The 27,372-nt window shown below is 43.2% G+C and overlaps 1 protein-coding gene across 2 annotated transcripts in view; it reads left to right on the top strand.

Annotated features, from left to right (window-relative positions):
• Nucleotides 1-27,372, top strand: part of DYNC1H1 (dynein cytoplasmic 1 heavy chain 1) — a 56,894-nt gene that overhangs the window by 22,870 nt on the left and 6,652 nt on the right. Inside the window, exons 24-69 of one of the 2 annotated variants that reach the window (XM_033139548.1) lie at nt 346-511; nt 1,114-1,302; nt 1,400-1,594; nt 1,724-2,006; nt 2,407-2,507; nt 2,859-3,018; nt 3,789-4,032; nt 4,275-4,458; nt 5,079-5,291; nt 6,158-6,396; nt 6,509-6,665; nt 7,086-7,313; nt 7,410-7,640; nt 7,790-7,930; nt 8,567-8,800; nt 9,296-9,502; nt 9,583-9,704; nt 10,046-10,211; nt 10,658-10,821; nt 11,173-11,302; nt 12,257-12,390; nt 12,733-12,847; nt 12,964-13,125; nt 13,564-13,778; nt 13,891-14,095; nt 14,216-14,389; nt 14,502-14,621; nt 14,738-14,858; nt 16,042-16,237; nt 16,377-16,494; nt 16,709-16,924; nt 17,613-17,825; nt 18,448-18,575; nt 19,320-19,473; nt 19,917-20,063; nt 20,166-20,316; nt 21,489-21,742; nt 21,884-22,018; nt 22,102-22,196; nt 23,472-23,646; nt 24,050-24,125; nt 24,773-24,933; nt 26,050-26,161; nt 26,250-26,310; nt 26,408-26,531; nt 27,181-27,294. In XM_033139548.1, the coding sequence (XP_032995439.1) occupies nt 346-511; nt 1,114-1,302; nt 1,400-1,594; nt 1,724-2,006; nt 2,407-2,507; nt 2,859-3,018; nt 3,789-4,032; nt 4,275-4,458; nt 5,079-5,291; nt 6,158-6,396; nt 6,509-6,665; nt 7,086-7,313; nt 7,410-7,640; nt 7,790-7,930; nt 8,567-8,800; nt 9,296-9,502; nt 9,583-9,704; nt 10,046-10,211; nt 10,658-10,821; nt 11,173-11,302; nt 12,257-12,390; nt 12,733-12,847; nt 12,964-13,125; nt 13,564-13,778; nt 13,891-14,095; nt 14,216-14,389; nt 14,502-14,621; nt 14,738-14,858; nt 16,042-16,237; nt 16,377-16,494; nt 16,709-16,924; nt 17,613-17,825; nt 18,448-18,575; nt 19,320-19,473; nt 19,917-20,063; nt 20,166-20,316; nt 21,489-21,742; nt 21,884-22,018; nt 22,102-22,196; nt 23,472-23,646; nt 24,050-24,125; nt 24,773-24,933; nt 26,050-26,161; nt 26,250-26,310; nt 26,408-26,531; nt 27,181-27,294 (7,630 nt within the window). Of the gene's footprint in view, nt 1-345; nt 512-1,113; nt 1,303-1,399; nt 1,595-1,723; nt 2,007-2,406; nt 2,508-2,858; nt 3,019-3,788; nt 4,033-4,274; nt 4,459-5,078; nt 5,292-6,157; nt 6,397-6,508; nt 6,666-7,085; nt 7,314-7,409; nt 7,641-7,789; nt 7,931-8,566; nt 8,801-9,295; nt 9,503-9,582; nt 9,705-10,045; nt 10,212-10,657; nt 10,822-11,172; nt 11,303-12,256; nt 12,391-12,732; nt 12,848-12,963; nt 13,126-13,563; nt 13,779-13,890; nt 14,096-14,215; nt 14,390-14,501; nt 14,622-14,737; nt 14,859-15,535; nt 15,732-16,041; nt 16,238-16,376; nt 16,495-16,708; nt 16,925-17,612; nt 17,826-18,447; nt 18,576-19,319; nt 19,474-19,916; nt 20,064-20,165; nt 20,317-21,488; nt 21,743-21,883; nt 22,019-22,101; nt 22,197-23,471; nt 23,647-24,049; nt 24,126-24,772; nt 24,934-26,049; nt 26,162-26,249; nt 26,311-26,407; nt 26,532-27,180; nt 27,295-27,372 lie in introns of both variants that reach the window. The other variant, XM_033139539.1, reaches the window with a different exon arrangement.

The following is a 27,372-nucleotide window of genomic DNA, read 5'->3' as shown; positions in this document are numbered from 1 at the left end:
GGCAAAAGGTTGCTGGTTTCAGCTGAGCTGGTGAAGTGGCCCCTTCACCCTTCCTCTGCTGCATCCCGGTGGAGTGGGAGCTCCCAGGTAACAGTTGTGGGAGGGAGGATCCTGATAGAGCTGGCTTCTCAGTGTAGCTGATGGCTGCCCTGTTTCCCTTCACTCCCTCTACTGCAGCCTAATGGAACAGCTCCCGTCAGCTGACAAATGCAGTCTTCTGTTGCTTCACTTGACAGTCCGCATAGACAAATCCTAGATTTATTGAGGGTACTAGATGCTTGTCATTTTGAATTTCGCTGTATCCCTTTTTTGTCCATTAAAATGTCAAGCTTTATTTTTTTTTAGGTTCTACTTTGTTGGTGATGAAGACTTGCTCGAAATCATAGGGAACAGCAAAAACGTAGCTAAACTGCAGAAGCACTTCAAGAAGATGTTTGCTGGAGTGTCGAGCATCATCCTTAACGAGGACAGCTCCATTGTTCTGGGAATATCTTCACGCGAGGGAGAGGAGGTACAGTGAAGGGATACCTCACTCTTTAAAATGGGTGGGGAACCTCCGAACAACCAGGCCATCAGGAGCAAGCTACGGCCACCTGCCCTACACCTGACAACAGGTGAAGGGCATGTAAAGGCAGGGCTTGGCAGGATCCACCGATTGGCTTACCAAGAGCCCAAGCATTAGCTGGTTGTCAGGCACTTGGGAAGTGCTGTTCAAGGGGCTCTGCAACTTCATTTGAAAAGGGGGAAATGGCTCTGTTCTTACTAGTATTTATTTTTTCCAAAGGTCAGCAGGTTTGGAGTTAATGGATATCAGCTGATAGGTGGTAACTCCAAACCCTTTGAATCAGCTGTGTGTTCAAGTTTTCCGTAGGGAGCTTGGTCACACAGCCAATCCCTGCAGAAAGAAGATTTAAAGCAAGTTACTTCTTGTCAGCTGAATTCCAAGTCTCTGTAGTGCTTCAAAGCACCGCACAGGGCTATTTGCAAGCTCTGCGCGTGAATTTGACAAATGTGCAGACTGTTAAACCTGGCCCACCAACTAGAAAGATTCCCCATCCTAGCTTTTATGAAAAGAAAAACACACTTAGACAAACTTGATTTTTTTCCCTTCAGGTGCTGTTCAAAACTCCGGTTTCAATCACAGAGCATCCCAAGATCAACGAGTGGCTCACGCTTGTTGAGAAAGAAATGAGAGTCACACTTGCCAAACTGCTTGCCGAGTCTGTCACGGAAGTCGAAATCTTTGGCAAAGCAACCTCTATTGATCCAGCTACCTACATTTCCTGGATTGACAAATACCAGGTATAGGTTTGTTCTCTTCAGCCTTCATTGTGCTTTTGGGGGAAGGAAAGGGAAACATCTGGCAAAATCCAATGCCCATTTTTGTTTAATGCTCTAGGCCCAGCTTGTTGTCCTGTCAGCCCAGATTGCCTGGTCAGAAAATGTGGAGTCTGCTTTGAGTGGCATGGGCGGTGGCGGTGACAGCAGTCCTCTGCAGTCTGTGCTGACCAATGTTGAGGTCACCCTGAATGTGCTTGCAGACTCTGTGTTGATGGAGCAGCCACCTCTCCGCAGAAGAAAGTTGGAACACCTGGTAAGCTGCAGCCTTCGTTATGCTCTCTAGACGTCCCATCTCCAATTGCTTTTAAACATAACGATGTTTCAAGAAATAGTTGTTTTGATACTTCGCATTCTGAATTCCACCTTTTTCTTTTTTCAAAAGATCACTGAACTGGTCCACCAAAGGGATGTCACGCGATCACTGATTAAAAGCAGAATTGACAACTCCAAATCCTTTGATTGGCTGAGCCAGATGAGGTTCTACTTTGACCCTAAACAGACAGACGTGTTGCAGCAACTGTCCATCCAGATGGCCAATGCCAAGTTCAACTATGGCTTTGAATACCTTGGCGTTCAGGATAAACTGGTGCAGACTCCTCTTACTGATCGATGCTACCTGACAATGACCCAAGCTTTGGAAGCCAGGCTGGGAGGTTCTCCATTTGGTAGGTTACTGTTTTCTGTATGCCCATTTCTCGAAAACTTTCTTAACGCTGGAAACAAAAAAATAGTGTGTTCAGGTAGCAAAGCGATTTTAATAGCTGCACAGATAATTTAGTCTTAACTAAAAGGATCTCAGGGTTTGCTTTGAGACATATAATACAGCAGTCTTGCTGAAACTAAACACAACTACTTAATTACTGGATAGAAGATCCCCTGCGAGTCCTATGTACCTTGGGGTTCTAGTTTGGTATCGAGCTGGAATTCGACTTGCATCCTCCCAAGACTGATGGTTATAAGAAAATTGTACGGCTATAAAGTGGTAGCAAGTGTTGGGCGTGGCTATTATTTGGAAGTGATGGTTAAGATGAAATGAAACATGCCTCTTTTTTATATAATGGACAGGGCCTGCTGGAACCGGTAAAACAGAATCTGTTAAGGCTCTCGGTCACCAGCTTGGACGCTTTGTTCTCGTGTTCAACTGTGATGAAACATTTGACTTCCAGGTATGGTGGTTTCAACTAACATTATGCTACCTTGGAATACTGATAATAAATCCTGCAAGTTTCAAGGGTCTGTGTCTACTGTACAGGGAAGCTATAGTTAGTTGGTTTCATTGGGCAGCCCCGTATTCTGAAGCAAGAGAAGGAGCACTTCTATGATTCTGTGTCTGTACAAAAGATTGGTACCATATACCAATCTTTTGTACAGGTGCCCTGCCCAATAATGGCAATTTCTGCCTCTCTAAAACTTAAGGAAAAATCCAGCCCCGTTTTACAACTACTCAGTCTACTATTCTGCCGTATAATACTCCACAGCCTCTCAGTGTTCGTTAACCTTCCCCATCCTTTCTTCAGGCAATGGGACGCATCTTCGTGGGTCTTTGCCAAGTGGGCGCGTGGGGCTGCTTTGACGAATTCAACAGACTTGAGGAGCGAATGCTTTCTGCCGTTTCCCAGCAGGTCCAGTGCATCCAAGAAGCCTTGCGAGAACACTCAAATCCAAACTTGGAGAAATGTATGTTTGATGCACACGCTCTGCAGCTAATTATTCATGTGTGGTATCTAACAGGATACAACTCCTGAAACAAACTCTGGGGGGCCCTGACCAATGAGCATCTCTCTTAAAATTGGCTGTTATAAACATGGGTTTTATCTCTGTGCTATATTTGCGCTAGTCCGTTGTCACAGTGGCAACAGCCCGCACATGCTCAGGGTGAGGCAAGCACTAGAGTCAGGCAGGCAAGTGAGTGGGGATGGGGCAAGCCGGAGGGGCAGAGGAGTGAGCAAAGCAATAGGAGGGGTGGGCCAGTAAGCTGGGCTTAGGGAAGTGGGGCAGGCCAGCTGAGAGAGATGGGGTGGTGGGTTGAGTGAGAGGGGTGGCGTAGTGGTGCAGGTGAGCTGCATAGGTTTGATGAGTAAGGGGATGGGCTATGGGGAGCAGGTGCTTGGACAAAGAGTAGGGAGAAAGGAGGGGACCTTGGAGAGAAGGGAGGAGGAGAGGGTGCTTGGAGACCTAAGCAAGCAAGAGTCATCAGCCCCTAGTATTTCAGTATAAGTGACTTTTATTGTAAGAAGGTATGGAATCCACAAAGAACAGAAGTCTTGAGTAACTCATGCTTCCCTGTCTTTTCCTAAAGCCTAGGGTAGTTTATGGTTCTGTGTCACTTCTCAGAGAACTCTGAGAAGTCTAATTGCTAGCCTTGCTGACTTCCTTTTATGTGTGTGCGCATACGCAAGTTGATTTGGTTAAGAACAGCAAACTGAACGACCAATGCTTGCTTCCAGCTTCCACCACCATTACCTGTGAGTTGCTGAACAAACAAGTGAAAGTGAGCGCAGACATGGCAATTTTCATCACAATGAACCCTGGCTATGCCGGTAGATCAAATCTCCCAGACAACTTGAAGAAACTGTTCCGGAGCTTGGCCATGACAAAACCTGACCGTCAGCTGATTGCCCAAGTCATGTTGTATTCCCAGGGATTTCGGACTGCAGAAGTGCTTGCCAACAAAATTGTCCCATTCTTCAAGTAAGAAACACTGCTGGTAGTAGAAGCACGTAGTGTGATTTGTTCTTAGAGCTGTGTGAATTCAGCATTGACTGGTCCAACCTGCTGCTGGCACTGTTACATTTCTGAAACTTAATCGTCAATTATTCTGATGCATCTGATTGTGCTTAGATCATATCTCATGCAACCGTAGTATAACATGGAAAAGCATCCAACTCCAAGCCAACTTCAGCATTAATCAGTTGGTGTCTTTGGCTCCTTAGGTTATGTGATGAGCAGCTTTCCTCTCAAAGCCATTATGACTTTGGCTTGAGAGCTCTGAAGAGCGTCCTGATCAGTGCTGGCAACGTGAAGAGAGAGAGGATTCAGAGAATAAAACGGGAGAAGGAGGAGCGTGGTGAAGTGGTTGACGAAGGAGAAATTGCTGAGAACTTGCCAGAACAAGAGGTATAGGATGTTAAGATTCCTGCTCCGTGATTGCAGTCATGAGATACCTAACACAGCCTGGGTTTGCATGTGACAGAACTAATGTAAAGTACAGTTACATACGCAGATGCTTGGAGGCTTTGGATGCACAAAAGGAGTGTGGTGTTAAATTGATTGTCTTCTTGCACTCTGTATTCATGCCTCTTGCTGCCGTAGGTGTTGCTTTAGCTGGCTACCAGTAGGCTTTGGTAGAAGGCATCTGAATTGGTGTCAGAAGTGCTGCTGTTCATCATGAGGGTGAACAAACTTCATGTCTTCTCCATAGTATAGTATCTAAAAATCTAAAGGAAAATTTAGTAATTGACATTGCATCATTCACAAAGTTTTTATTTCTTTACATTTTATCTAGCATGTAGATCTTAAGTATTTGTGCTTCTATTTTTATCTTGCGAACCACCCTGAGATTTTTGGATGAAGAGCACTATATAAATTTAATAAATACCAACAATGATAATAATTAAAAAGTATTTCTGGTGTAGGATCTCAATTTGATATTGTACCCAGAAGTATCACTTGAGTATTTTCATGACGCTTCTCACACGAGTTAATAAGCAAGTCGGGTTTTTTGTTCTTCTGTGTAGATCCTGATCCAGAGTGTCTGTGAAACAATGGTACCCAAACTGGTTGCAGAAGACATACCATTGCTTTTCAGTCTCTTGTCCGATGTGTTCCCTGGCATTCAGTATCACCGTGGAGAAATGACTGCCCTGAGGGAAGAGCTTAGGAAGGTCTGTCAGGAAATGTACCTGACGTACGGCGATGGGGAAGACATTGGCAGCATGTGGGTTGAAAAGGTAGGTTGAGTCAGCGCTCACTGCCAACAAATAGCACAAAGTTACATGAGATCTGGCAACAAACAGCCTTCTAGAAATCTAAGCAAGATAATTATATCTTCCTTGTATTTATATGCTATCTCTCCTCATAGCTGTCAAGTTTCGGATTTGAAAATAAGGGATCAGCAGTCTCACCTATCCTGGGACAGTCACATGTCAGTGGTGGGCGGAGCAGCAATGTAAACTCCAAGCGGGCTCAGGCTCGGAGCAGAGCAAAGAGGAGGGCAGCCACGTGCTCCGCGCGATGGAGCCCCACCGTCTTCTTGTCTGATCCTATCAAAACAGGACAGGAAGCAGCAGCTGCTCAAAGGCAGCCAGGCTCCGCCCGCCAGCTCACAATTGGCCGGCTGAGGGGCTCGGCGGCAACGGATAGGGGCTGATGCAGGGGGAGGAATACACCCCCCTGTAAACACAGGAAATGGCTCCCACTTGCTTTGAGGGCTGAGGCTTCTCTCTCCAAGTAGGCGAGGTCTTCCCACCCAGTCCCTGACTAGCAGGGGAGGAGCTGCTTCCATTAAAAACGGGAAATTTAAGGGAAACAAAAAATAAGGGAGAGCAGCGGGAAACTGCTTGAAATAAGGGAGAATCCCGGGGGAAACGGGATACTTGACAGCACTGATCTCTCCTCCATCATGGAACCCAAGGTGGTATACATGTGGTTGCCAGGTGTTGCCCACCCACCCAAGCACTGAGCAAACCCAGACTTGCTTAGTTTCAACAAAGTGATGGCCTTCCTTGCTTTTGGACCATGACAGCTGGACCCACCCAAAGCATTCTACATTAAGATGTTCCTTATGCAACACTTTGATTTTTCCCCTTCTCCATAGGTTCTTCAGCTCTACCAAATTACCCAGATCAATCATGGTTTGATGATGGTGGGCCCTTCTGGAAGTGGAAAGACCATGGCTTGGAGAGTTCTTCTGAAAGCACTGGAGAGGCTGGAGGGTGTGGAAGGTGTTGCCCACATCATCGATCCCAAAGCCATCAGCAAAGACCATCTCTATGGCACTCTCGATCCCAACACCAGAGAGTGGACAGATGGACTGTTTACACACGTCTTGAGAAAGTGAGTGTGTGCTATAAGTAAAAGTGTGAGCTAGAAATTTCTCCCAGGTGTAGGAAGAACTTGGGCTGGTTGGACGTTTTCTCAAATGGCCCTACATTATTCCCTTGTCTAGGATAATAGATAATGTGAGAGGCGAACTACAGAAACGGCAGTGGATCATCTTCGATGGAGATGTTGATCCTGAGTGGGTTGAGAATTTGAACTCTGTTCTGGATGACAACAAGCTGCTGACACTGCCAAATGGAGAACGTCTGAGCCTTCCACCAAACGTAAGGCTAACTACTCCCCCCCCCCCAAAAAATAAGAGAATAAATCTGCTTGGACAATATTGCTGGATTGGAAAAATATCTGGTAATTTTGAGGTGCTTGTGTCGGCCAGGAAATTCATTTTAAGGTGTTTCCAGCAGACGATAGTTTGGAAGAAGGTTGTTACTCCCTAGTTTTGTCATGTTGGGCTTTGCCAGTTCCCATTAGATTATGAGGGACTGCCTTACTTAAAGGGCTAGCTATAAAATATTACTTGAGGTTTAACTTGTACCATTCTGATTACAACACTTAATGCTCCCAATGGCTTCTTAACAGGGCATGAGCTAAGGTTAGTCAAGGGAGAAAACTCTTAAAAGTTGTGTCCTCAGATAATTTTGAGGCTGACGCTGGTTTCTAAGCCATCTTTCTGCTTTTTCCCATAGGTGCGCATCATGTTTGAAGTTCAAGATCTGAAGTATGCTACTCTGGCCACAGTGTCAAGGTGTGGCATGGTTTGGTTCAGTGAAGATGTTCTAAGCACTGACATGATTTTCAACAACTTCCTGGCCAGACTGAGGAGCATCCCTCTGGATGAAGGTGAAGAGGAAGCTCAGCGTAGGAGAAAGGGCAAAGAAGATGAGGGGGAGGAAACAGCTTCCCCAATGTTGCAGGTATAGTTCAAGAGTATATAGCATGAAAGATTGCAGTACCACTTTGTTCAGCTCTTATTTTGCCCGGTAACGGTTGACGAAATGCTGTTTCGACAGATTCAGAGAGATGCAGCAACAATTATGCAGCCATACTTCACATCGAATGGGCTGGTGACGAAGGCGCTTGAACATGCTTTCAAGCTGGAGCACATCATGGACCTCACACGCTTGCGCTGTCTTGGCTCTCTCTTCTCCATGCTGCACCAGGCTTGCCGCAACGTAGCCCAGTACAATGCCAACCATCCAGACTTCCCTATGCAGATAGATCAGCTGGAACGCTACATCCAGGTAATTGCCATAGCTAAGCAGATAAAAAAGAGGAAACTGTCAAGCTGCCAGCCTTGTTTATTAATCTTGCTGTTAATTTTCATGTGGCTCTCTTGTGTGGGATTCCCTTTTTTCTGCACTTTTACTGATCAGTTTCTGAACTTCCCCAGCGATACCTCGTGTACGCGATTCTGTGGTCCCTTTGCGGAGACAGCCGTCTGAAGATGAGAGCCGAGCTGGGTGAATACATCAGGAGAATCACAACTGTGCCACTGCCTTCTGCACCAAATATACCTATCATTGATTACGAGGTAAAAAGAAAAACACATTTCGGTTTTCTAAATGCCAGGCTTAATGTAATTACTTACTGATGCTGTTTGCACAAAACTTAATCAAGACAACAAAATATATGATTTCATAACCTTCTTCCAGTGCGCTTAACTAAACAGATTTCTTGGTGATTTGAATCTAAGGCTGTCATCAGATTTAAGGACTGATGCTTTGAGCCTTGTTGATCTGGTTGGTTTTTAATTCATATGCTTGCATATCAGAATAAATAAGTTCAAAAGAAAAGTATACTTTGCTTTTAGATGGTATACTCAGGTATTTTAGAGTTATTTCCACTCAGAAGTGTATCAGCTGCTGTCTGTAATGAGTTTCTTTGTTAAAATCTTTTATAAAGTGTTCTCAATCTACTGTCAGCTTAGTGGAGGCACTTCACTTTTTTTAATTCCAGCAAACAAAAGCAGGGCCAACGTAAATAAATAGACGTCAGTAGTACCAGCAATATATATACAAACTTACTTTAAATGCTTTTGATCAGCTTAATGTTGTAATTAATGTTAAACCTTGAAGCAGCTGCTTTTAAACAACACCAAGTTGTTGCTTTGGCAGCAACAGAAGCAGATAATACCCAGATACTTATTTTTCTTTCTCTCTCTCCATAGGTCTCAATTACTGGAGAGTGGGTTCCCTGGCAATCAAAGGTCCCGCAGATTGAAGTCGAGACTCACAAAGTGGCAGCTCCCGATGTTGTGGTGCCAACCCTAGACACCGTCCGCCACGAAGCATTATTGTATACTTGGCTTGCAGAGCACAAACCCCTGGTGCTGTGTGGCCCGCCAGGTTCTGGAAAGACCATGACTCTCTTCAGTGCACTCAGGGCTTTGCCTGACATGGAGGTAAACAGTTCTTCGTGTGTGACCTTCTCCCATTCCAAACATTCTGAATGAGTAACCACATCTGCAGGCTTTAAAATGCCACTGAGCAGCAGAAGATCAGAATACCGGTAATTTTTTCATCTTCCACGTTTAATTAAATCTCTCTGCACAACAATGCAATAACCAGAATGAGCGAGGAGGTGCTCATTCCTTTTTTTTTGCCAAGCCATTGTGTAGATAGTTCATTGCTGCCTCTGAGCCAAATGGTTTGTTAGTTTAAGAACTTTATATACCACTTTTCAAGTTTACAAAAAGCAATTAAAACAAAGTCAGCTAACATGGCATGCTAGCAGAAGAGCATGATGTTGCCTTCTTCCCATAGAAACACGAGCAGCATTCATAAAGAACAAAGGAAGATGAGCAACAAAACTTTAAAAGCTGTCACCAGTTGGCAGTGTTTATGCCTCTTGGATCTTGCTGCATATTCCTTTCCTGATCACGTACTTGCATTTTTAGGTGGTTGGTCTGAATTTCTCCAGCGCTACTACTCCAGAGCTGCTCCTGAAAACCTTTGATCACTACTGTGAATACAGACGTACGCCTAATGGTGTGGTGTTGGCTCCTGTCCAGCTAGGAAAGTGGCTGGTGCTCTTCTGTGATGAAATCAACTTGCCAGATATGGATAAATACGGCACACAGAGAGTCATATCCTTCATCAGACAGGTGAGTATAAGTCAGATTAAAGAACTCAACTTTTTGGTTGTAGTTAAACTCCGTTGTAACTGCCTCTCTCAAATCCTCAGATGGTGGAACATGGAGGTTTCTACCGTACATCTGACCAGACATGGGTGAAACTGGAGCGAATTCAGTTTGTTGGAGCGTGTAACCCACCTACAGATCCTGGAAGGAAGCCTCTTTCACATAGGTAATGCGTCCACATTGCTGTCTGTAAGTTGCTGAAGCTTTAAGGATCAAACCCGCAGTCTACATTCCTATTAATGTGCTTTACTAAGAAGTAGGATTCAGCCTTTCAAATGCTTTGTTTTGCTACTGGAATGTAGAACTTCAGAGTCTTTTTGTTGTTGCAGTAGGCTTTGCACGCTAGTTCTGACACCTTGAACGTGGCCTGGCATCTCAATGGCAGCAGTGCTGTGCTTTCAGGACCAGTGAAAGCTTTCAGGATTTGTTTTTGCCATATCTAGACCCATGTATTTAGCCTAATAGCTGAGGTGCTACAGAACTCAACTCTCCTGTATGCCTTTCTAGATTTCTGCGCCATGTTCCTGTTGTGTACGTGGACTATCCTGGCCCAGCTTCCCTCACTCAGATCTACGGCACTTTCAATCGTGCTATGTTGCGGCTCATTCCATCTCTCCGCACATATGCAGAACCTCTCACTGCAGCCATGGTTGAGTTCTACACAATGTCTCAGGTAACTGAAATGATAAAGCTCTTTGCAGCTTTTTATCAAATGTCTAGAGCGAGCAGTTAAAAAATACTTCCCTGGTTACTATGGACAATTTCTTATCCTCGGCCCAGTATACCTGAAGGAGCGTCTCCACCCCCATTGTTCTGCCTGGACACTGAGGCCAGCGCCAAGGGCCTTCTGGCGGTTCCCTCACTGCGAGAAACAAAGCTATAGGGAACCAGGCAGAGGGCCTTTTCAGTAGTGGCGCCTGCCCTGTGGAACGCCCTCCCATCAGATGTCAAAGAGATAAACAACTACCTGACATTTAGTTTTTAATGTGTGACATTTTAATGTATTTTAATCTTTGTTGGAAGCCGCCCAGAGTGGCTGGGGAAACCCAGCCGGATGGGCGGGGTACAAATAATAAATTATCATTATTTATTTATTTATTATCCTCCTGTTATTTCCAGGAAAGGTTTACTCAAGACACACAGCCACACTACATCTATTCACCCCGTGAAATGACTCGATGGGTGAGAGGGATCTTCGAAGCTCTGAGACCGCTGGAAACATTGCCTGTTGAAGGCCTCATTAGAATTTGGGCACATGAAGCCCTGCGTCTCTTCCAAGACAGGTAAAGTGTGAAATCATAAATTGCAGAGTTGAAGGGACACTGAGGATCATTTAGTTCAACCCCCTGCAATGCAGGACTCATAATTTGAACTCTGGGCATATGATGTAAATGTCAGTGTCCGGGTTCAAAAGATGAGACAAACTCAGGGGGAAATTGCTTAGCTATAGGAATATTCAGAACATGAATTACTTGTCAGTGGTGTCCCTGAATCTTAGACCACTGCAAGTGATATTCAACCATTACGTTTCACACTTATGAAATAGTATTAATGCCAAAGCTTCTCTGTCATGGAGTCTTAACTTTAAACTGTTAATGTGCTTTCTAATACTAATGGTTGCTCCTTTTATCTAGGCTTGTGGAAGATGAGGAGAGACGATGGACTGATGAAAACATTGACATGGTAGCTCTGAAGCACTTCCCAAACATAGACAAAGAGAAAGCAATGGCCAGGCCCATTCTGTACAGCAATTGGCTATCCAAGGTAGAAGCTCTGCTGCTTGCTTGAACTTTAATACATCAGTTTAGTCTGTGGGTATATACAGGTGAAACTTGAAAAATTAGAGTATCGTGGAAAGGTTCATTTCTTTCAGTAATTCAACTTAAAAGGTCAAACTAATATATGAGATAGACTCATGACATGCAAAGTGAGATATGTCAAGCCTTTATTTGTTATAATTATGATTGTGGCGTACAGCTGATGAGAACCCCAAATTAACAATTTCAACTTTGGGGTTTTCATCAGCTGGATGCCATAATCATCACAATTATAACAAACAAAGGCTTGACATATCTCACTTTGCATGTCATGAGTCTATCTCATATATTAAACTCCAGTAGCTAATGAAGACAATTGCCTACCTAAATGAACTTTTCCACAATATTCTTATTTTTTGAGTTTCACCTGTAGAAGTGTGCTGCATTTAATTTTTTCTGCTTTTTCAGTTGATGGAGAAAACCTATAACATTAAAACTTCTCCTTTAATCAGTTGCAAATTGTATTATCATGACTTAATCATTGGTAGCAGGTGTTGACTTGGTTTGAATACCGGTAATATTTCTTTTGATAATTCAGTCAGAAAGGAGCATAATTACATTTAGTGTGTTTACATTGGAAGTTACTGTCTTGACCTTGCTTTAAAAACTTCCTTGGATATCAGGGCACAGCTATCCTTTTGAGGATGAGCACCTCTCCTCAATTTCCCCCCAGTGTAACGAACCGTAGCTACTATCTGTTTTAGTGTGAGATTCATGCAAGAATTGAGCTACCTGGGATTTTGAGTGTCTCTTAAAATAAATGTATGGGAATTTAGTTGTCCCCATGTCCAGCTCACATACATTTCCCCTCTTCTTCTTCTTCCCTTCTTGTAAGGACAGCTCCAATGCTAATGTTTTGTGGTTTGCAAGTATATAAGTAGTTGTTTGCACTGTCTTTTAGGATTATATTCCAGTTAATCAAGAAGAGCTAAGAGACTATGTGAAAGCCAGACTGAAGGTTTTCTACGAAGAAGAACTTGACGTACCACTTGTCTTGTTCAATGAAGTCTTGGACCATGTGCTAAGAATCGACAGGTACACGACGCTTGTGTTCTAAACTTTTTTCCAGTTGTAGCACCTTGGCAAATATGTTTCTAAACCAATCCAGTATGTATTTAGAAAGGGGGATACAGGTTTTTTTAATCACCTTGGACATTGACTGCTAGAGCAGAACACAAAGAATACTGGCTACTATGTACCAGTAATACATATGTATTTTTGTAGGGGATGGTTGTTTACCAGTTACTCCTAAGCTGCAATTGTAGGCACAGTTAACTAGGAGTAAGTGCCATTGAAAACAATGGAATTTAACCCCTGAGTGCATGGGATTCTCTGCTAGTCAGTATTGCATCTTCTAAGTCAAGACTCTCTTTTCAGAATCTTCCGTCAGCCTCAGGGACACTTACTTCTCATTGGTGTTAGTGGAGCAGGAAAAACTACTCTCTCGCGATTTGTGGCTTGGATGAATGGCTTAAGTGTCTACCAAATTAAGGTTGGTGTGCCCATTTCCCTGAACTGAAGGTCCAGCTTCTGTTTCTTGCAGCATTAAATTGAGCTTGGCAGGCTAGATAAAATCATAGACGTTTAATCTATAACGGATGTTCACAGGTGCATAGAAAGTACACTGGTGAAGACTTTGATGAAGATCTGAGAACAGTATTGAGGCGATCTGGCTGCAAGAATGAGAAAATAGCATTCATTATGGATGAATCAAATGTTCTTGATTCTGGATTCCTGGAGAGAATGAATACTCTGCTGGCCAATGGAGAGGTAACTTTACTAAAGGCTGGACTTGTGGGGGGGGGGTGGATCCAAACTGTGCCATCCAATCCTGTTTAAGAGATTCTGGATTACTGACAAGCTGCTATGCAGGCCCATATAATTCTTGTTCCAAACATAGTAATTTATTTATTAGATTTGTATACTGCCATTCATCTGAAGATCACAGTACAGTTCATAACATAACAATACAAAATGAGAATATAAAATACATAATACAACAAAAACAAACCAATAACCCCTCGCCTCCAAACAGATTATTAGCTTGTTGGAAGGTCTTGCACATTCGGGGGGGGGGGGATCTACTGCCCAAACTAACAATTTTTTAGAGGCTCTGATTTCAGATTGTCATTGGATCCTCATCATTATTTATCTCAATGCAAAATTCAGAGATCTATCTGTAAATTAACATGTCTCTCTTCCATTTAGGTTCCTGGCTTGTTTGAAGGCGATGAATATGCCACACTTATGACTCAGTGTAAGGAAGGAGCCCAGAAAGAGGGTTTGATGTTGGATTCGCACGAAGAACTTTACAAATGGTTCACCAGCCAAGTCATTCGTAATCTCCATGTGGTCTTCACCATGAACCCATCTTCTGAGGGCTTGAAGGACAGAGCAGCTACATCTCCAGCCCTCTTCAACAGGTACACAACTGCTTGTTTTCTATTACATCAATTGCAGTGGTGTATGGATAATCCAGATGAGCAGCACTGTAAACTACTGTTAGTCTTCAAAGCGTGTCATCTTTTGCTTTAGGTGTGTCTTGAACTGGTTTGGGGACTGGTCAACAGAGGCACTTTATCAAGTTGGCAAAGAGTTCACCAGCAAAATGGACCTAGAAAAGCCAAACTACATTGTACCAGACTACATGCCAGTCGTCTATGACAAGCTGCCACAGCCACCATCACATAGGGAAGCCATCGTGAACAGCTGTGTGTTTGTTCACCAGACCCTTCATCAGGTGGGTTTGTCCTCTCACTTTTTGTGCACCTTCTTGCAGTCCTCAAAACATTTCCTACTTCGAAGGATATTTTAAAATACGTACATCAGTTTTTAACACTCTCTTTGCCCCTTCTGGCAGGCTAATGCTCGTCTAGCCAAACGAGGTGGCAGAACAATGGCCATCACTCCTCGTCATTATTTGGACTTCATCAACCACTATGCCAATTTGTTCAATGAGAAACGGAGTGAGCTGGAAGAGCAGCAGATGCATTTGAATGTTGGTCTTAGGAAGATCAAGGAAACGGTTGACCAGGTATGAGTCTTGAGGAAAGAGCATTGGAAGAAGGAAGAAACCATTCATGACAATCCTTGGAAGTTATCTTGAATAGAGTTCACTGTAATTGAGAATTTGCTGTCGGTTCTAGGTAGAAGAACTTCGCCGTGACCTACGGATAAAGAGCCAGGAGCTGGAAGTCAAGAATGCAGCCGCTAATGATAAGCTGAAGAAGATGGTGAAAGATCAACAGGAGGCAGAGAAGAAAAAGGTGAAGACCTTAAAGTCCTTTTTAGTGCATGTTGTCGCACCAAGTTGTGCCTCTTAACTCAGAGCAGATAGGGTAAGAATGGGGCTCTTGAAATGTCCTGTGTAACTTGCTTCCAGGTTATGAGCCAGGAAATCCAGGAGCAGTTGCATAAACAGCAAGAGGGCATTGCAGACAAGCAGATGAGCGTGAAGGAAGATCTGGATAAGGTGGAGCCTGCAGTCATCGAAGCTCAAAATGGTATGTGAATGTCATCTGTTGGGCAGCTTTTCAGTGCATTCCAATCTGCTGCATGCAACAGACACATTTTGCTCCATGCTTTTGAATATTCCCTTTACGGCTCTCCCCCCCCCCAAAAAAAAAAAAATCAGTGCTTTTTGGCTTGTCAGCTTAATTCTTCTGGGTAATGTTTTGATCAATAATCAGGTTTGGGCTCTGATTGATTAGAAGCACAAGTAGTGCAGCTCTCCAGAAAGCCAGATCATGTTGCTAGATAATCCACATTATATATGGATGTTAATGTCTTTAAATAAAAGGCTTTGAGTACAAAAGCATTGCCTTTTAAGAACAGAACCAATTAGTTCATCTGCCTTGAAAAGGAGTACCCAGTATGGCTATGCCTTTCACAGATGACAATGTTGCTCATCATAGTTTTGTGTGTTTTGAAATGGTGTTTCTGAAGGCTGAGAATCTGGGAAATAGCCAGGTCCTTTCCCCTTGGTTAAAAAAAAGAAAATGGGGGGGGAGGTGTGCCTGGTAAATTGCGCCTTTCATTTTTTAAATCAAATTTGATTTTTGCTGAAGCTTAAAAATCTTTCACACCGATCCTCAAGACTCGCTAATCATCTTGCTCTTCACTGTTTTCTCCCAAATCACTATCTTTTCTCTCCTGGCTGATTGGGCTTGCACCTTCCTAGCTGTTAAATCAATAAAGAAACAACATCTGGTGGAGGTCCGTTCTATGGCCAACCCTCCTGCTGCCGTGAAGCTGGCGCTAGAGTCGATCTGCCTGCTCTTGGGTGAAAGCACAACTGATTGGAAACAGATCCGTTCCATCATAATGCGGGAAAACTTCATCCCAACCATTGTAAACTTTTCTGCTGAGGAGATCAGGTGAATAATTGGCAGGTTTACAGTGGCTGCTGCTGGGAACAGAAACAAATTGTTCACAAAGACTTCTGCAACACTTCTTGCGTGTGTGTTGCAGATAAAAAGCATAAATTTTTAGGGCTCAATTTCTACTTCAGATTAGTAAATCTCATCTTGGTTCACGGAGAACCTTCTCAGAAAGAAACTCTCCACTCAGTGGATTCCATTATGGCCAAATCTCAGTCTTTGAACCAAATTTCTTTCTCCTATTCCCAGCAGCAGCCTTCAGTGTTTGTTTCTGCATGCTGAACCCTTTTTTCCATCCCCTTAATAGCTGTGAGCTCTATAAAGAAGCAGCACCTTATTGAAGTAAGATCTATGGGCAACCCACCTGCGGCGGTAAAACTGGCTTTAGAATCCATCTGTCTCCTGTTGGGTGAGGAGACGAATGACTGGAAAAAGATAAGGCCAGTTATTCTGAAAGATAATTTCATCGCCAGCATTGTCAACTTTAATATTGAAGACATGAGGTATTTGTGTTCTATAGCTTTGCTTACCAAGGTGATGGGATAACTTGTAGGCTTGGCAATTGCATGTTGAATGGTAACACCACGCTTGTCCGGATACTTTCTCAAACTCTCTCCTTCCTCCCCTCCCCCCTTATTCCAGTGATGCAATACGGGAGAAAATGAAGAAGAACTACTTGTCAAATCCAAGTTACAATTATGAAATTGTGAACAGAGCATCTTTGGCCTGTGGCCCTATGGTGAAATGGGCTATTGCACAGGTAACTTGTCTTGTGCTATTTAACTGGATTAGGATAAAATACTATAGAAGCTCAGTAGTATTTTGAAGGTGGTTTCCTGCCTCTTGCTGTTTAGCTCAGCAGGTCACTGACAATCCCATAGTGGCTTTAAAAATAACAAAGCTTTTAAGCTAGAACTGTTTTAAGTGTCCCAGAACTGAGTGACCTGGTGTTATCTTTTGTTCCCCCCCCCCAGCTGAACTACGCCGACATGTTGAAACGGGTGGAGCCCCTGAGAAACGAACTGCAGAAACTGGAGGACGATGCCAAAGACAACCAGCAGAAGGCCAACGAAGTAGAGCAGATGATTAGAGACCTGGAGGCCAGCATTGCCCGCTACAAGGAAGAATATGCCGTGCTGATTTCTGAGGCTCAGGCTATTAAGGCGGATCTGGCTGCTGTGGAAGCAAAAGTGAGATGGCTGTGAATTTATCCTTGTTGCGCTTCCTTAGAAATTTGTCTGTGGTTTCCCTCTTTTGTCACGTCTCCTTAAGGGCTTACATTATAGTTGCAACCTTGAGTAGTCTAGTTGAGGGAAGGAAAAAGATAGTGGAATGTGTGCTTCTAAGCATTCTACACAATTTCCTTGTTAGTGCTCCTAGTTCACGCATGAATTTAAAATCCAAAGTTCATTTGTACATTGAAGAGAGCTTACTTATTTTGCTTCTATATCTAATACCAATAGCATAGTTAGGTAATCTGTAAATTTGTCCACCTTAATAAATGCAGTATAGTTTATATAATTTTAGAAGCTTAATTTAAAAATGTGTTTATCACTACTTCTCTGTCTTCTGTAATAATTCCTACAGTGCTGCATATATTCTAGGTTTTAAGGCTGACTTTTAAGCCAAACTTGATAAGCAAACAATTTTGCTATGCTTCTTTGTTGGTGCTCGCTGCACTTTCTAATAAAAAATAAAGTTGTGGTTATGCTCCTTTTTTCCTCAGCCTCCCAGGTATTTGAAATGTGTGTTTCGTAATAGGATGCTGAAAACCTGGCCCTGTATCTGGTGCAATTACAAATTTCTCCATGTTTTCAAAGACAGGTAGCAATCTTTGATCCAGTTTTCGTTTAACTGTAGCAATGGTTTTACTTCCAGGTGAACCGCAGTACGGCTCTCTTGAAGAGTTTGTCTGCAGAGCGTGAAAGATGGGAGAAAACAAGTGAAACCTTCAAAAACCAGATGTCCACCATTGCAGGAGACTGCTTGCTCTCAGGAGCCTTCATCGCTTATGCTGGTTACTTTGACCAACAGATGCGACAGAACCTGTTCACAACATGGTCTCATCACTTGCAACAAGCAAATATTCAGGTAAAAAACTGTTCATGGGTCATAAAGACTGCTGCTATTTACTTGAAATAATTAGAGTATTTCACTTTATGGTGCACCTTCCTCTTCCGTGAAGCTCAGAACAGCTTCTGCATGTTTCACACGTGGTCTCCCACCTGAGCAGCTTACTAAACCAGATACGCTCTGCAGAACCATCATGTCCATTCAGACCATTTTATTTTGTTCCCAGATGTCTGATGATTTTATAAGGTGGCCAATAATAAAGGGTGATGCAACATGGGTCTTTTATGATGGGATTGCTCAGTTGGTAGAGCATAAGACACTGTCAGAGTCATGGGTTCAAGCCCCGGGTTGGGTGAAAGATTCCTGCATTGCAGGTGGTTGGACTAGATGACCCTCAGGGTCCCTTCCAACTGTACAATTCTATGATTCGTCAACACTATTGCCATCACCTCCTATGATTTCTAGCTCTTCCCCCACTTTGTCATAAATGGCAATGAGTGAATATGGTCTGCAGCCAAGAGAATGCCAATGTTTGTGGGAGCCCAAAGCCATAAGTAGCAGGAAGACAACTGATTGGTTCACCTAGTCACAAAAGTTTGTCAGTTCTTGGCTATGAAACACAATGGTCCTTTGCCTGCAGTTCCGCACAGACATTGCTAGGACTGAATACCTGTCCAACGCAGATGAACGCCTTCGCTGGCAAGCAAGTTCCCTACCTGCAGATGACCTGTGCACAGAAAATGCCATCATGCTCAAGCGATTTAACCGGTATTGTTGCTTTTCTTTCAATTAATTTTGTGCATACCAATGGCTTCTTCAGGCCAGAAAAGCTTTCCAGTGGAAGTACCATTTCAGCCCTTCTGATGTGATCATTTCTGTCCAGGCTTTCTCTAGCGATTATGAATGTTTTGGAATTGCCTGGGCTTTCGGCATTTGGATAAGAAGCCTTGTTAAAAGACAGGCGAAACCTGCTCATTCAACACATTGTGAGCATAGGGTTGTTTGCCAGAGGATATTGTGAATGGCCACTGGCATAGACAGCCTGTGTTAGGAAGATTTTGTGCAGAAGTCTAGCATAGGCTTAAAATGAAGCTTTCAAGTGGCGTCTGGCAAAACCACCGTTCTAAGAATTGCCATGCTAGATCAGATCCCTCTAACAGAGCACTCTATAGTCAGAATGGAAATTTAGAAGCTCAGAAAGGTAATGTAACTTTGAGCCCAACGATTTCAGTAGTAAAGACTAGGTGATATACACGTATATTCCGTTCAGCACTCATAATTTCTGAAGTAAAAATTATTCCAGGCCCCTATTTGGTATCTACAGCATATCAAAATACAAACGTAAGGGCTTTCAAAATACCTGAAGGGCACCTAATATAGCTGATTGTAAACTTTTATCTGTTCCATGAATCCATAAATTGAAAATGCTTCTTCTGTTAATATATGTTGAACAAATCTCTTCCTCCTGGGCTCTCCGAATCTTAACTGACATTATACCAATTACCTTTTTAGGTATCCCCTGATTATTGACCCCTCTGGGCAAGCTACAGAGTTCATCATGAATGAATATAAGGACCGTAAGATCACTCGTACCAGCTTTCTGGATGACGCTTTCAGGAAGAATTTGGAGAGCGCCTTGAGATTTGGTAATCCTCTGCTTGTCCAGGTTAGTTCTGTACATATATATATATATTTATAACCAGCACAAGTTTCGAATGAGTTGTTGAAACAAATTTTGTGTAAAAGGGCGTCAGAAAAGCTGAAAGATAAGCACTTCACATAATATCAGAAAGACCAAGGTCAAGATCCAAGGAACTGTAACATTAGTTCCATGAGCCCAAGGGGGTTTGGACTTAGCACTGTGTGGAAAACAGCTTTTGAAACTTGGGGAGAGACTCTTCAAAAGGCAGCTTGTAATACAGCATGGGAATTTGCAGTTCTGATTAAAACAAGAGAGATCTCAATAGGTCCAAACTCTTGGGTGTGCCTAGAAGCAACTTTTGGAGTCCCAGCTTATATGTGGATTACTGTTAGAACCAACTCCAGAGTTATGGGGAAGTACAATTCTTAACACTTAAATTATTTCCCCTTCCTTAATTTCTTGCCCAGGATGTGGAGAGCTATGACCCTGTGCTGAACCCTGTGCTGAACCGTGAAGTCCGTAGAACTGGAGGCCGAGTTCTTATTACCCTGGGAGATCAGGATATTGATTTGTCTCCATCGTTTGTCATTTTCCTCTCCACCAGAGATCCAACGGTAAGCAAGAAACTTGATTTACCTGACCATCAGTTGGTGGGAGTGGAAGGGAAAGAAGATTCTATGTAAAAGGTGACTCTGGCGCTATGCTCTGTTTGGTAGGTTGAGTTTCCCCCGGATCTCTGCTCCCGCGTGACGTTCGTCAACTTCACAGTAACTCGCAGCAGCTTACAGAGCCAGTGTCTGAATGAAGTACTGAAAGCTGAAAGGCCAGATGTGGATGAGAAGCGCTCTGATCTCCTCAAACTTCAAGGTACAGTATTGGCAGGAATCGGACTTATTGCTGTAGGTGGGCCTTAAAACAAACTAGAGATACTTGCAGAATCTCCCTCTGCTGCATTCTGACCCAGATTTTATAGTTCCGCACACACAGGTATGTTCAGTGCTTTTTTTCTGGGGGTACACAGGGGTACACATACCCCTAAACATTTTGTGAATCTTAAGTTTGGCCTCATTGAGGGGCAGTATTTCAATATGAGTAGGAAAAGGAGAGTACCCCTAAACAGTTTTTTAGGGGGGGAAAGGCACTGGGTATGTTCACTAGAACGTCAGAATCTCGTTCTTTCGGGGGTGCATTTTCCAGCATCTTTCAAGCTGCGGGAGATGTCTGTTACTTTATTTTTAATGTTTTCAAGCCAATGACACAAAGGACTCTGCTATACAGTTGCAAACAGAACGTTTTAAGTGCATTATACAAATGTGACACTAGATGGTGAGCTTATGGCAAATTCAATATATATATTTAAAACGTTTTATTAAGAAAGCACTTTCACAGCGTTTTTCATTTGTCTAGAGTCCATCCAGGTGAGTTGAATTAGAAAATGAAGTGCCTCGTCACTGACATATATTAAATGTTTATTTGTATAATTGTACAAATATTTGAATAAAAACATGGCATTTATAATCTTAAAAACCTAGAATTGCAGGATGTGGGGGTTACTCTGCAACCTCTTCAATTTCATTCAAGGGTGCAAGAGTGAGGGACTTTACATTTTTAAATAGTCTTGTGAGGGCAATCTGTTATCGACCATCTGAAATCCGATTGATTGGAACCCAAGGGATATCAGCTTGGGTCCAGGCTTCCCCATTCCACTCTGGCCCGCCTCATGCTATTCCAGGGGGTTCCTCAACCTTCAAAACAACTTGCAGGAGCACAGGGAGCTGTAGTGAGTTGAAGGTGCCAGGAAAGCCCCCATTGTGCAGGTGGAGTTCTGCTGACTCTGGGTCCGACCTGTCATTTTCATAACAACTGTGGAAGTGAAACTGATGGAATCTGTTCACCCTTAAAGAAGCCTAATTAAATTAGGGACTGTGCTGATGTTGCTCTGTGGCTGAAAGCAGTTTCTGGAGGGTGTTGCAGAGTTCTTAGATTCGCGTGGAGTATAGCTCCAATTGTACTTAAGGTTTTTTCCCCTCTACCCAAAGGTGAATTCCAGCTGCGTCTGCGGCAGTTAGAGAAGTCGCTTCTCCAAGCCCTCAATGAAGTGAAGGGTCGGATCTTGGATGACGACACCATCATTACTACACTGGAGAACCTCAAGAAAGAGGCGGCTGAGGTCACCAGGAAAGTTGAAGAAACTGATATTGTCATGCAGGAGGTGGAAACTGTGTCTCAGCAGTATCTCCCACTTTCTACTGCCTGTAGCAGCATCTATTTCACAATGGAGTCACTAAAACAGGTACAAAAGCACAACTGCATTGCCTTCTTCTACCTGTTAGCCATGTCTGTTGTACAACATGATAAGATGCCACAGGCACAGAAGCTGCTGTTGTTTTTGCCGTTGTGTGACTTTGTTTTCCCCTCTTCAACTCCTCTTTAGATACACTTCTTGTACCAGTACTCCCTCCAGTTTTTCCTGGATATCTATCACAATGTCTTGTACGAGAACCCAAATCTGAAAGGGATAACAGACCATACCCAGCGTCTTTCCATCATCACAAAGGATCTCTTCCAGGTTCGGTAAAGCCATATCAAGTTAAAACAGTTCCATGTTATGAGTAGGAGATGAAACTAACCTTTCTCGTTTTGCATTGATAGGTTGCTTTCAACAGAGTCGCACGTGGCATGCTGCATCAGGATCACATCACCTTCGCTATGCTGTTGGCCAGAATAAAACTGAAAGGCACTATTGGGTAAGCATACAATTCTCCTTTCTTCAATAGGTGGCCCAATCTTCAGTCTCTTACAAATGTAGGCAGTGGGTCGTGGCAGTTCTTTAAAAGTAAAGCACATCCTGCCTTTTTGCAAAGGCGGCATTTGTAAAATCAATGCAGTACAGCCTAATAAACCACAAAGCAAGTTTACAAAAAGATAAGTCAATAAAATCAAGAAAAATTCATAACCCTACTTTAAAACATAAAAATACTAAAATAGATTAAAATTACCTCCACTTTCTGGGTAGGCCTGGAATGTTTTTAGCAGGTGCTGAAAATACCAATAGTCAGGGAGTTCCAAAGTGCAGGTGCCACCACATTAAACAATCGAGTTCTTACAAATGTGGAATGTATTAAGTGGCAGTTCTAGTAGTGCCGAGGCCGCGGATCATAGCGGTCAAATGGACCCATGTGGGGTAAGGTGATCTTGTAGGTAAACTCTTCCCACGTTGTTTTTTTTAAAAAAGATATTTTTTATTTTGACAAAATAATAAATAAATAAATAAATAATGTGCACCCCATCCCTGAGACCATTCCATTGTAACTAACCAACCTCCCAAAATTTCAACACCCCTTACGATGGTTTGACCCTTTTCCATTTTAACAGTACAAATTCTGCCAAACACCTTCCATATCTCCTCCAAATCATTTCTCCTGCATATTCCCCATCTTACCTTAATAGCACATGCCAATTTATCATTAACAGCTATATCCCACACCTCTTTGTACCATTCTTCCATTTTATATTCTACTTACCCCTTCCACTTCCTAGCTATAATAACTCGTGCAGCTGTCAATAAATTTGTGAGCAAGACCTTCATAGCCTGTGTACCTTCCACCTCATTGTAAATTGGTAATAATGCTACCTCTGGACTTTCGGTCAGCTTCAACCCAGTGATTTCTGTTAGCTCCTTAAACACCATTTGCCAAAAAAATTGTACATATTTACACCCCCACCACATGTGAACATAATTCCCTGTTTCCTGGCATCCCCTCCAACATAACACTGAATATTCCTTGTTTATATGATTTAATCTGACTGGTGTTAAATACCATCTCCAAATTAATTTATAATAATTTCTTTTTATCCTTATAGACAACATTTTCAAAGTGCGTCTCTCCCATATTTCCGTCCCAACTTTGACTATTTATCTGCTCCCATGTTCTTAAGGGCAGAAAATACAACTGCTTTTTTCCATGAGCACAAATAGTGAATTGTTCTCTAACGTGCTCTTCCTTTGTTGGCAATTGCAGGGAGCCTACCTATGATGCGGAATTCCAGCATTTCTTGAGAGGGAAAGAAATAGTACTCAGCAGCACACCTCTCCCCAAGATCAGTGGCCTGACTGTGGAGCAACTGGAAGCCATGATGAGGTTGAGTTTCCTTCCTGCCTTTAAGGATCTGGTTTCCAAAGTCAAAGCTGATGATGTGAGTACTGTCGTCAAACAAAGCTGCCAAACTGAAATTAAAAATGAATTGCTGGTGTGATGGGAGAGGACCTTATTGATACCAAAGCATAGACATTATCTTTATTGGGGACCCTTAACACGTGGCACTTGTTCCTTGCGCCGAGAATTTGTAGAGAGGAGGACAAGCGTGTTTCACTTCCATACTTACTGCTTCCGGTACATGGACTGGATAGCTAAAGCTGCCTGTATTGTACAGCAAACTATCAACTTTAATATGTAGTAGTGATATAGGTGCTGTTTCTCCATGTCAGTCTCCCACCGCACCCCAACCCACCCCCACACACAGACACACTCTTAGTATCTTCATTGTGGTCTTTGGTCTAACACAAGGTTCCTGTTCTTTATCTCCACCTGATTCACAGCAATTCTGCATTTGGCTGGACAGCAGCTCACCAGAGCAGACTGTGCCGTATATTTGGACAGAAGACAAACCTGCAAGTAAGCAAAAAACTCTTATTTCTGGATCAATTTAAGTATACAGTTATACCTCGGGTTGCGTTCGTCATGGGATACGAACGTTCCGAACCTGGAAGTACCAGAATGGGTTACTTCCGGGTTCGGTGCTTTGCGCATGCACAGAAGCACAAAATCACGCTTTGCGCAGACGCGGCATTTCAGGTTGCACTCTGCTCATGTTGCAAATGGGCCTCCGGAACAGATCCTGTTTGCAACCAGAGGTACCACTGTATTTGGAGAAAAGGCAAAGCAGGTGGATGTGGAGATTTATTCCACTGCTCTGGGGAAAGATGCTTCAGTATTGCGTGTGCAAAGCATCTATTGCAGTCAGCCATGCGTCTGCCTTTGGTGGTGGCAAGTAGCAGTTGTCCCCCAGCAACACCTACAACTAAAATACCGTGTGTATTGGCTGCAAGTATGCATGTCGTATCCATCATCAGAAACTGAGGGCCGCTGTCATGTGCTTTGTCCTGAGGACATCCAAGGTAGCTTATGTGCTTCTAGGGTTCAGTCACTGTCTCCATTCTCCTACTGGGAAAAGTTGGTGTTGGAAGAAGCATATTCCCTCAGTCCTCCTTTGCAAGGCCTTTTAACTGATTACTTTTAACCCCCCCCTTCCTTCTGCTCAGCAACCATTGGGCAGGCCGTCCATCGCTTACTCCTGATCCAGGCTTTCCGTCCTGATCGTTTACTGGCAATGGCGCATCATTTTGTTTCCACAAACCTTGGAGAAAGCTTTATGTCTATTATGGAGCAGCCCTTGGACCTGGCACACATTGTGGATACAGAGGCAAGTAGGCATTTTAAGTCACACCCAGTCTGTTCTACAAAACCTCAGGTGGACATTCTGCAGGCATGCTGCTTAAACTCTTTCTCTGTTTTGCTTAGACCACTTCTGTACCGCTTAATATAAAAAACAAATCTATGTGATGTACAGGAAGCTAAAGCAGCAACAGCTTAAACAGCACAGATTTTAGAAAAATGCACAGTTGCATATGCAATTGTTGTTGTTGTTCAGTTGTTCAGTCGTGTCCGACTCTTCGTGACCCCATGGACCAGAGCACGCCAGGCACGCCTATCCTTCACTGCCTCTCGCAGTTTGGCCAAACTCATGTTAGCAGATGCAATTACATTAATACAAATTACTAATAAATATAGGCCAGTGTCAATTAATCCTCCTTCTGAAATACCTCCTGGCCTCTCACTTGGGGCCCAGAGAAACTCAGACATCACCCTACTCTAAACTTGTTTTTATGGGCAGGCACCAAGGCAGATGGAGTTCCTTCAGGCTGCCAGCCACTGTGTCCCAGTCAGCTGCAGTTCTTGCAGCCCTGCTTCTTCCTCTTGTAATTTGCAAGGTGGTTTTATGTGCCATTACAACATGCCTTTTTCTAAAAGGTTGACTCTAGTTCTGTGTGCCTGTGGGGAGTTCAGGCTTCTGAATCTTAAAACAGCAGTGCCCAGCGCCACATAGCATAAACACTGTTGAAACTTGGCAGACTTTTCAGAAGCAGTCTGTGATACTTCTCAGGTTTTGCTGCTCAAACAAAGCCCCACTTTCTAAGACACCCAGCACTCCTCAAGTAGACCTTTGGATCTCAGCCTATATTGGAAAACAGGGGTTTGAATTGAACTTCGACCTACATTAAATGCCCAAGTCAGCGGGAACGTGAAGAGGGAGAGGTCTGTTTGGAAATGTGCAAGGCATTCCACCCCTCCTTTTATTACCGAGTGGAGTTACAATCCCACAAGTGTTCCCCTCAAGTCCTCCCTGTGCTGCCAAAGCGTGAGAAAAGTAATTATCAGCTCCTGTGGATGTTAAAAAAAGCAAACATGCTTTGTCCTATAACTACCCTAATTGCTTTCCCTCTTTTCTTTCCCCCGGCCCACCCTTCTTGGATTTTAGGTGAAGCCCAATACTCCCGTGCTGATGTGCTCAGTGCCTGGCTATGATGCCAGTGGGCGTGTTGAAGACCTTGCTGCCGAGCAAAACACACAGATCACCTCTATTGCTATCGGTGAGACCTTTGGGCATCCTTGTCACTCCAAATGCTGCGGAATGTAGCTTTAAACTCCGCCTCTAAATTGTAAACTTTGTGTTGGCAGGTTCCGCTGAAGGATTTAACCAAGCTGATAAGGCAATCAATACAGCAGTGAAGTCTGGCAGGTAGGCTGTGCTCTGTCTGGCCTTTACTCTGGCATTGTACAAATAAGTATACTAGAACTTCTTAATCCATTAAAAAAACAAAAAACCTTTATCCTAGATGGGTCATGCTAAAGAATGTCCACTTGGCGCCTGGATGGCTGATGCAGCTGGAAAAGAAACTACATTCTCTTCAGCCTCATGCCTGCTTCAGACTCTTCCTTACAATGGAGATAAATCCAAAAGTAAGCAGCTTGGAAGCAAAACCTGGATCTTTGCAAGCCTTTTCTTTCTGCACTGTTGTTTCTGGGAGAAGGGTACTACCTTAAAACAGACAGAGATAGTATTCCCCCCCCCCCATGAGTTCTCTGTCCAGCCTTTTTAAAAATCCATTAACCTTCTCCTCGCTAAAGTCAAATGGCAATGAATAGAAAATAATAAATTAACCTTTATGCAGATTTTTTTAAAAAAGTTTTGTTTAAATAAACTATGTTTTTATTTAAATAAGCTCAATGTGGTTTTTTGAGTGTCTCAATACATTACCTCAGTAAATGGGGACAAAAGCAAATACAAAATGAAAAATGTCTAGATGTTCTTTACCCTCTCCTCCGTTCTCTTCTGTTGGTATTGCAATGAGGCTCTGGCATTCGTTCTGTATCTGCCAGTGGGTGACTTCTGTTCCTTATTACTACTACGACTACTACTACTATATTAGTATTAGTATTATTATTTATTGTTATTTTATTAAAAACATGAAGATACTTCTTAACACTAGAAGCGTGACTCTTACTAAGGTTCAGTATGAATTTGAGCTGGTGTAGTCATTTTGCAGAGGTCTGGGAAAGAGGAGGACATCTTTTAGTGCATAATTGTGGGGCTTATTCTGTGTTTTAGGTGCCAGTGAACTTGCTGAGGGCTGGGAGAATCTTTGTGTTTGAACCACCCCCTGGGGTAAAGGCTAACATGTTGAGAACCTTTAGCAGCATTCCGGTGTCTAGAATGTGCAAGGTAAGCTGCCTCAATGATTATAAACAGATTGGTAGGACAGTGTATGGTGGTTCCCAAAAGTGCTAGCGGGGGGGGGGG

This window comes from Lacerta agilis, chromosome 1 (genome assembly GCF_009819535.1).
Source record: "Lacerta agilis isolate rLacAgi1 chromosome 1, rLacAgi1.pri, whole genome shotgun sequence".
NCBI lineage: Eukaryota > Metazoa > Chordata > Lepidosauria > Squamata > Lacertidae > Lacerta > Lacerta agilis.
This window is presented reverse-complemented; position numbering and strand designations above follow the sequence as displayed.